General features: G+C 33.7%; 1 protein-coding gene across 1 annotated transcript; it reads right to left on the bottom strand.

The window, feature by feature from the left end:
• Positions 1-3,237: 3,237 nt before the first annotated feature.
• Positions 3,238-3,865, bottom strand: LOC120203341 (secreted RxLR effector protein 161-like). The gene is made up of 2 exons (XM_039203654.1): positions 3,520-3,865; positions 3,238-3,413 (listed from the first exon to the last, which is right to left on the bottom strand). Exons 1-2 carry the CDS (start codon positions 3,863-3,865, stop codon positions 3,238-3,240), a joined length of 522 nt encoding a protein of 173 aa, XP_039059585.1.
• Between the last annotated feature and the right edge of the window lie 6,789 nt (positions 3,866-10,654).

The raw sequence follows: 10,654 nt of genomic DNA, 5'->3' as shown, positions 1-10,654 counted from the left end.
TCCATTTGAAATACCATATACTTATTATGATTTCCTTCTCATTCTAGCATACAAAGTGCCCTATTCAAGAATTCATACAATTTGTATGATTCTTTTACCATTTTTAGCACATATAATGCCCTATATGGAAATCCATATATTCAATATGATTTCCTTAACATTTTAGCACACTTAGTGCCCCATATTGAAATCCATACACTTAGTATGATTTCCTTAACATTTTAGCACACTTAGTGCCCTATATGGAAATACATATATTCAATATGTTTTCCTTCACATTTTAGCACACTTAGTGCTCCATATAGAAATCCATACACTTAGTATGATTTCCTTAACATTTTAGCACACTTAGTGCCCTATATGGAAATACATATATTCAATATGTTTTCCTTCACATTTTAGCACACTTAGTGCTCCATATAGAAATCCATACACTTAGTATGATTTCCTTAACATTTTAGCACACTTAGTGCCCTATATGGAAATACATATATTCAATATGTTTTCCTTCACATTTTAGCACACTTAGTGCTCCTTATAGAAATCCATACACTTAGTATGATTCCCTTACCATTTTAGCACACAAAGTGCCCTATATGGAAATACATATATTCAATATGATTTCCTTAACATTTTAGCACACAAAATGCTCCATATGGAAATACATATATTCAATATGATTTCCTTAACATTTTAGCACACAAAGTGCTCCATATGGAAATCCATACACTTAGTATGATTCCCTTACCATTTTAGCACACAAAGTGCCCTATATGGAAATACATATATTCAATATGATTTCCTTAACATTTTAGCACACTTAGTGCTTCATATAGAAATCCATACACTTAGTATGATTCCCTTACCATTTTAGCACACAAAGTGCCCTATATGGAAATACATATATTCAATATGATTTCCTTAACATTTTAGCACACTTAGTGCTCTATATGGAAATCCATACACTTAGTATGCTTTCCTTAACATTTTTGCACATATAGTGCCATTTGGTAAACACAATATATACATTAATAGATCATGCTATTTTAACTATTACCACATGTACGTACATAATTTAATGCACTCACCTGATTCGCCTTGCTATTATTTCCAATACGCAAATCTGATTACTCAGCTACTTTGTCTTTGTCTTTTGTTTTGCTAGACTCGGTAGCTTGGTTTCGATCTACTCAAGTATCCATTAAAGACACATTCAATATCATATATTAGTATATCTAAATCTTTCATTTCTTAAGATAAAAGAAAGGCTATTTTCGTTTATTTATTTAACTCATGCATCAGTACATTTCATAGTGCATCGATGCATTCTCTCACAGATGCATCGGTGCACAACCTATGCATCGATGCATATATTACATTCGATGTTTTCATCTTGAAGGATGCATCGATGCACTACCTGTGCATCGATGCACTAACTACCTTCGATGTTTATTATTATTTTTAGGTATGCATCGGTGCACAACCTATGCATCGATGCATCTTGCCCAGAAACCTCATTTTAAGCACGAAATTTCACTCTTTTCAATTTCAATAATCCATGTTTCCTCCCCTTTCATGTTCTTAAATCACATATACTTGCTTAACTCATTAATACTCATTCAATACATACTTAACCTCAAAATCATATCTTATACATGAGATTCAAGAATCATACTCAATTTTCAACATATTCTAAATCCAATTCTAACACTTCATATCCCTTAATTAGGTTGATGACAAGTCAAATCTTCTATGAAACATCCATAAACCTTCATATTTCATCTTGTCATTCAAAAACCCATTATCTTAAATCTCTAACATCTCATCAATAACTTAGTTTTAATCTTCTTTAAACCTTCTTTTAGCTTCCATAATATACAAAGCTTCAATCCCCCAACAAAATCGAAGAAAATAACCCTTAAAATAAAAGCTTACCTTTGAGCTAAATGGAGGAGCTCACCCACGGCAAGAAAAGGAAGAGAAGAAGAGAAGAGTTGACTTCCTATTCCCCCCACTCATCCTCTTATCTCCTTATTTAATTACCCAATACCTTTTAATTGAATTTTAATTCAATTTTAATCCCAATGACCAAAATATCCTTTTAATCATCATTTCTCACAATTTAGTCTAAATCACGAATCCTTTTCATCCTCATCTTTCATTATTTAATTTAATAAATCCTCTTATATTCAAATTATTTCAATTTAATCCTTAATTAAATTTTTGGGGCATTACAGTAAATCTGGGGTAAAGAATGAAGAAAAGCCAAAGGTGTTTATGAGAATTTTATTAATTTTCTTTCAAGATTAGTGTGCTTTCTGTCTCCCTTATGACCATGACGGTGGTTGGGTTAGCCAGTTGGTGCTTAGTGGAAATAGATGATGTATAAAGTTTAAAACCTTGTTAAGATGGACTTTATAACAATCTAATCATTAAAAGATCATCTAAAAATTGAACCCATCCATTTCCTTTTGTGCCGGAGGCTTTGGTTATTATATTTTTTAATCTCTCCTTCTCAGTAAAAGCAGGCAGAATACCACTTTTTCGGAAACTGACCTGCAAATCCATCAAACATGCACAGACTATTGACGTTTTTGATTGTTAAGGTTTTAAAAGTAATACATATCCATCCCTCTATCTGAGAGTGAATGCGAAGTCATCAGATATTGTGTTGTCTATGTCACCTAAGAAATAAAACTGAAATTCCGCTTTGGATCTGTTTTTTTTTAATACATCTACATGTAGTCGGTTTTATATTTTTATAGCAATATGAGATTTAGATTATTTTTTCCCTAGTACTCTCTTTCATTGTTTGGCTTTTCCTCCCATGTTGACTTGATTTAGAAGTAAATGTGTGAATTCGCTCTTCTTGTTAATCAAGGAAAATTGAGGAGCATATCGTAGAGCAATGTCTCATATGTTGTGATGTGGGAGTGTTCTCTCATATTTCCATTTCAGGTCAGTATACACGCCATAATAGGATTTCAAGAAAATAAGCATGACTTGAAAGAAAGATACTGATACGTGAAAATAGAAAGAACAAAACTGTAATCTAGGGATTTTGACTCATTGACTATTGAAAATAATATTCTGTTTTTACACTTTCAAAGGCCCAGTACATTACAAATTTATAAGGCTCGACTGCAATTGACTAAACAGCTAATTAACTCGACTAATCAGAACTATATTACTAACCACCTAAAAACCAGCCAGCCTGGCTTAACTACATAGCCATAGTTAAGTGTATATTCTATCATTCTCCTGGTTTTCCTTCTTTGCTCCTGTAAAACATCTATCAAGATTTACCACTCCAAGTCTGTCACGCATAAGAGGAAAAACAGCAGGAGGTATAGGTTTACTGAGCAAATCAGTAACTTGCTCAGTTGACGGCAGAAAATTAACAAAAAGCTTCCCTGCAGGAACTCGATCAAAATGCAGATCAATCTCAACATGCTTAATTCAAGCATGATGAGTAGGATTAGTAGCTATAGACACAGTTGAAGTGTTATCACACCACACAAACAGGTTTTCCATGCAAATCAACACCAATTTCACCTAAAAGCTCCTCTACCCAGATCAATTCAGCAACAGGGTTGGCAAGACTCCTGTACTCAGCTTCCGAGGTGGATTTAGAAACCACAGACTGTTTCTTAGAGCACCATTTAATCAGATTCCCACCCAAATAAACACAATATCCATTTGTGGACCTTCGGTCATCAACAGAAGCAGCCCAATCTGCATTAGCGTAACAAACAAGAGAGAAATCACCTGAAGCTCGAAAAATCAGTCCAAAATAGAGAGTGCCTGAAAGATAACGTAGGATCCTCTTTACAGCCTTCCAGTGAGTCTCACAGAGGCTGTTCATAAACTAACTGACCTTATTAACAGCAAATGCAACAACAAGTCGAGTCAAACAAATGTACTAAAGACCACCTACAATGCTCCTATAAAGATGACCATTAATAAAAAAGCTTTGGGTCCTAATTTGGATTGTCCAACTCGTTGGAACTCAACTTGGATGATGATACATACTGCCTTAAGGCAAAGGGAAACATTGCAAACATTTCACGATCGACTTTTCGAAAGGGGTTATATCCCAAACATTTATCCGGATTCGAGTTGGGAAACTATAGCTAAAATAACTGATTTGCTTGGGGCTTTTAAAAATGCAATAACTTTTTTATCCGGTGTTTATTACCCTACTAGCCCGTTGGTTCTTAATCAAATATTTTTGTTGGCTACCCGACTAAATGACTTTGAATTTGAAACCGAAGTTTTTCAAGAAATTGGCTTTGCAATGAAGGAAAAACTTTTAAAATATTTTAAGGAGATTCCCCCCATTTTTACTTGTGCCGCCGCTTTAAACCCAACGTTAAATGTTGGCGGGGTTGAAATACTAATTGAACAAATTGTGTTTGCTTTTAATCTAACCGATGATGAACCCAACTTTGTCCAAAACCAAATAAATTATTTTAACAAATGTTTTCGAGACATGTTTGCAATTTATTTAACTAAATACGGATCAAGTAGTGTAATACACGATCAAATGAGAATGAATGTGGAATCATCTAGTAGACGTCCAAGTAACATAAATTTGAATCTTTTTAACACTCTTGTAAATTCCCAATCCAAACGATCACGTACTACCACCCCAAGTAGCGATTGGGAAATTACATGTCATGCTTTTTTCTATCAAAAATGACATTTGAAGAGTTTGAAAGTTTGGATATTTTGGCTTGGTGGAAAGAAAAGGAAGCACAATTTCCGATTCTAGCCGCCATGGCCCGTGATTTACTAACCGTCCAAGCTTTTACGGTAGCTTCGGAATCCGCTTTTTCTGTTAGTGGCAGGGTTATATCGCAACGGAGATCAAGACTAAGTCCCAAGTCGATGGAAGTATGCATTTGTTTGAAGGATTATTTGGATGGAGCGGCTCGTAAACAACATATTACCACCCTAGAAGATGCAATTGATGCCGAATTGGAAGCAAACTTACACATTGAAGAAGTCGAACTTGGAATATCCCCTCCAAACGAAGAAGGCGAAGATGATGAAGAAGAGATGGCAATGTAGTTTATTTTTAAACTTTATTTCAATTATCGTAAACTTTATTTCAATTATCGAACTTGAAGTTTTTAAGTATTTGAATTTATCGAACTTGGAAGTTTTTAAGTATTTTAATTTATCGAACTTGGAAGTATTTAAGTATTTCAATTATCGTAAGCTTTGTTGCAATTGATGACGATGTAATTTTAATAATATTAAAATCGGTTTTTTTATAACCGGAATTTTAAAAAAACCGGTTTTTTTAAAACCGAAACCGGTTACATCGGTTAGGATATCCGGCCCTCCAAACCGGTTAGAAACCGAACCGATTATTTTATAAACCTGTTTTTTTTCTATGGGAAAAAATCGGATCGGATATAAACCGATCCGGATCGGATTGAAATCCGAATTCTGTGCAACCCTACCTGGAAGCATACAGACATGGCAAATGGATGATTTATTTGGGCCGACTGACTTCAATCGAAACTATGGTTACATGGACGATGTGTCATCTAAGGTACTCATATAGTTGTTTTGTACTATGTTTTATATGGGTCTAATGTAGAGCAGACTCCAAATGGGTTGTACCACAAATGCCTTCGCCTCGTATCAATGTTTGAAAAATATCATTTGTTATCTTTTTTTATAGTATTTTATATATCATCGTTTTAATTATAGGTTAAAATAACATAGGTTGAATGAAAATTATTTATAGACTAACTGTCATAAATGTTGTTAAAGTGTGTATTTAATTAATGGTGTGATATATCTCACGTCATCAATTTGATTGACCCATGTCATTACTTTATCATTCTTTACTTTAGGTAACGTGACACATATCATGTTATCATTCTTTACGACGTTACACTCAACATGTCACTAATTAAATACATAAAAAATGTCGCATGAGCAACATGCAATGATCGTTAATCAACAAACAAAAATGGTTTTTTTTTTCTACCAATTGGAGCCCTTCCTTCACCACCCCCATGGGGATGGTCTACACGTTCATAACTACTCTTACTACAGGATGCTTACCTAGCTAACATTTAGATCCGGCTCTACCCAAACATTTCTGGTTCACCCCAACATTCCCCACCTGTCCAACTGTTGCTGAGTAGTTTTTGGATATCAAACGGACCTCCCCAAAAGGTAATTTTAATGTGGCCAATTTTATCAGTTTCGCTACAGCACCCGCTGCTCTAGCTAATTGTTCACCCCTTCCAAGTGTGATTTCTATGTTATGTATGGCCATGCCTAAGGGCATATCGGTTAAAGTAGATTCTTCTTTTTGATTGATCAATCAAAACCCCTTCCCAAACTGTACAAGCTTCTTCCAAAGCATACGACTTTCCGGATGTAGATGATGATATCTATACAGATGGATATATATCGTATAATTCTTATATATATTGTACAATGAAGTACCACATGAGTGGATATATAGGAATCCAAATCTGTCGAACCACACTCATGTATGATCTTCTACATCCTAGGTCTTCCCGTTCCGTCATCTGGCTTATGTTCTTCATGTAGCATTCAGACCGAATGACTCTATGAAATTACGTCAATACTTCCACATATTATGGGTAACGTAGGAGACATCTCTATTTCCCCCCGGGAATCTTTAGAATTACCACTGTTTAGCTTCATTCAATTCCTCTGACCATCAATGAAATGTGAATAACCCGTCATTCTTTCTTTGAAAAGGGGCGCTTCTGGTTCTGTCGGGTTTGAAACAATTTTTGTCTTCTCCATATTACTATCTCTAGAGTCAATAATTTTATATGAGAACTACTGAACTCAATCACTTGCTGCCGTTACTCTTCATTTTCTGTTGAGGTCTATCCTGTAGAGGTACTCAAATTGGATCATGATCGATTTTTTAGGTTTCGTTGTAAACCTAATTGGTTACTTCCAATTACGTAAATCAATAGTTCAAACCGCACTCAAAGGTAGGGCATTTCCCATTTTTAAGGAACTTCTACCAGAAAACAATGGTATCTCCAATAAATGTATCGCATGCTATTAAGTATTTTGATTTAAGTTCTTTTCGTTCTAAGAGGTGGAATAAAATAACCCGGTTGAAGCGTAATGATCACACGCCTGTAATGCATTGTATGTCCCATTCTTCTACTCTTTCCGGGGAGTCGATGACTATTCATAGCTATTACCTTGACACCAAAGAAGAGTTCGACCCAATGCTTTATTTCTGTCCTAGTTGATCCTGATTCGACATTAGAAGTATATTGATTTTTCACCAATAACCGAATATTTTTGTCTGTAACTACTACATATTTGATTACATCCATAAATCTATTTTCTTCCCTATGAGTTCGAGTCTCAATAAGAATGCTAGTTCTTATAAGTTGGGCGTGCATCCAGTAGGAATTGAACCTATGAATTCGCCAATTATAAGTTGGGCGCTTTAACCATTCAGCCATTGATGCTTAGCAGGGATCCTCGTACATGGTGAATAACCAAATTCCAATTGAAATGAATCTTTAGATAATCAATGCATTTAGGAGGAATATATGAAAGGACATCAATTCAAATCTTGGATTTTTGAATTGAGAGAGATCAAGAATTCTCACTATTTCTTAGATTCATGGACCCAATTCAATTCAGTGGGATCTTTCATTCACATTTTTTCCACCAAAAATGTTTTATAAAACTCTTGGACCCCCGAATTTGGAGTATCCTACTTTCACGCAATTCACAGGGTTCAATAAGCAATCGATATTTCACGATCAAGGGTGTAGTACTATTTGTAGTAGCGGTCCTTATATATCGTATTAACAATCGAAATATAGTCGAAAGAAAAAAAATCTCTATTTGACAGGGTTTCTTCCTATACCTAGGAATTCCATTGGACCCAGAAATGATACATTGAAAGAATCTTTTGGGTCTTCCAATATCAATATGTTGATTGTTTCGCTCCTGTATCTTCCAAAAGGAAAAAAGATCTTTGAGAGCTATTTCCTGGATCCGAAAGAGAGTACTTGGGTTCTCCCAATAACTAAAAAGTGTATCATGCCTGAATCTAACCGAGGTTCGCGGTGGTGGAGGAACTGGATCGGTAAAAAGAGGGATTCTATTTGTAAGATATCTAATGAAACCGTCGCTGGAATTGAGATCTCATTCAAAGAGAAAGATATCAAATATCTGGAGTTTCTTTTTGTATATTATATGGATGATTCGATCCGTAAGGACCATGATTGGGAATTGTTTGATCGTCTTTCTTCGAGTAAGAGGCGAAACATAATCAACTTGAACTCGGAACATCTATTCAAAATCTTAGTGAAAGACTGGATTTGTTATCTCATGTTTGCTTTTCGTGAAAAAATACCAATTGAAGCGGAGGGTTTCTTCAAACAACAAGGAGCTGGGTCAACTATTCAATCAAATGATATTAAGCATGTTTCTCATCTCTTCTCGAGAGGCAAGGGCTATTTCTTTGCAAAATTGTGCTCAATTTCATATGTGCAATCTGCCAAGATCTCTTCGTTAGTTGGGGGAAGAATCCGCACAAATCGATTTTTGAGGAACATATCGAGAGAGAATTGGATTTGGTTTTGACAATGTATGGTTGGTAAACAGGATCGATTTTTTAGCAAGGTACGTAATGTATCGTCAAATATTCAATATGATTCCACAAGATCTAGTTTCGTTCAAGTAACGAATTCTAGCCATTGAAAGGATCTTCTGATTAATCCAGATATCGTTTTGATTCCATTAGTAATGAGGATTCGGAATCACACATTGATCAATCAAAGAGAGATTCAACAACTAAAAGAAAGATCGATTCTTTGGGATCCTTCCTTTCTTCAAAAAACGAACGGAGATAGAATCAGACCGATTCCCTAAATGCCTTTCTGGATATTCCTCAATGTCCCGGCTATTCACGGAACGTTAGAAGCGTATGAATAATCATCTGCTTCCGGAAGAAATCGAAGAATTTCTTGAGAATCCTACAAGATCCATTCGTTCTTTTTTCTCTGATAGATGGTCAGAACTTCATCTGGGTTCGAATCCTACTAAGAGGTCCACTAGAGATCAGAAATTGTTGAAGAAAGAACAAGATGTTTCTTTTGTCCCTTCCAGGCGATCGGAAAAATAAAGAAATAGTTAATATATTCAAAATAATTACGTATTTACAAAATACCGTCTCAATTCATCTTATTTCATCAGATCCGGGATGTGATATGGTTCCGAAGGATGAACTGGGCAGTTCCAATAAGATTTCATTCTTGAACAAAAATCCATTTTTTGATTTATTTCATCTATTCCATGACCAGAACAGGGGGATACACGTTACACCACGATGAAGAGAGATTTCAAGAAATGACAGATATATTCACTCTATCAATAACCGAGTCGGATCTGGTGTATCATAAGGGATTTGCCTTTTCTATTGATTCCTACGGATTGGATCAAAAACAATTCTTGAATGAGGTATTCAACAATATTAGAAATTTAAATGAATACGAATACATTAAAAAAAATAAACAATATACAAGCAAAATTTTTTTAATTCATTTTTTATTCATCAAACCATTAATATTTTAATGTGGTTTATGATGTGATTTTTTTCTTTTGTAAAAATATCTTAAATCCTTTCAATTATCATCTACCAACGTACATGACATAGATGGTACAACAATGTTTACTTTATATCCCCGTTTTCTTCTCAATAATTTTGTTTTTCTCAAAATTCATTCAAAATCAATGAAAATCATCAAGTCAGAATTTTAATTACCTAATGCTCAAATCTTTGTCGATGATGTTATGATGAAGTTAGTTTCATAATATATTATTTTTCTTATTGAAAGCATGTTTCTTACTATTTAAGTTTTTCGTTGACCACGTCCAAAACCATTAAACCCGACAAAGTATTTACCCCCCTCAAAGAAAGAAAGAGATAAATGTTAATGTTTTGTGAATTTTATAAATATTTTGACAAAATTAAATTGATAAATGATAATAAAATAAATTTATAAGTATTAGAGTGACCAAAGATATAAGAGAATGTGATAAAATGATAGTTGATAACTAATATAATCAAACTTACTTTATCATATACATCAGTCAAATAAATCTTATAGTTGACAAACTAACATAATAAATTTAAAAGTATAACTAAATTAAGAGAATATGTAAATAACATGGATCAAATGTATGATTATATCAAAATATTTAACTGTTGTTAACGACAGTTAACTCGGGATGACTACATCTTAATTAAATAAAAATGGAAGTGATCATATCTTAATTAAATAAAAACGAAAGTGACCATATTTTATGTTTTTTTGAAATCAGTTACCAAAAGTGGATAAAGCACCAACATAAGTTATCATATGTGTAGTTAATCTATTATTTAAATATCTCTACTTTAGGTTGATCATACTGATTAATCAGATGTTATTGAATTTAAATTTTTTTATTTCAAATAATAGTTAATAATATTTTTATAGTTCAAATTTTATCTAATCATTATATAAAACAATTACCTTAAATTCGAACACAGAATTGTTATAATAGTTGAGAAAATGTTTAATATTTTATTTATAACTATTTTTAAACAGTTTTTGAGACGTATCTTTAATTT

Source organism: Hibiscus syriacus, unplaced genomic scaffold (assembly GCF_006381635.1).
Source record: "Hibiscus syriacus cultivar Baekdansim isolate YM2019G1 unplaced genomic scaffold, ASM638163v2 tig00009840_pilon, whole genome shotgun sequence".
Taxonomy (NCBI): Eukaryota; Viridiplantae; Streptophyta; class Magnoliopsida; order Malvales; family Malvaceae; genus Hibiscus; species Hibiscus syriacus.
The sequence above is the reverse complement of the archived record's forward strand: the minus strand, read 5'-3'. Positions and strand labels throughout refer to the sequence as shown.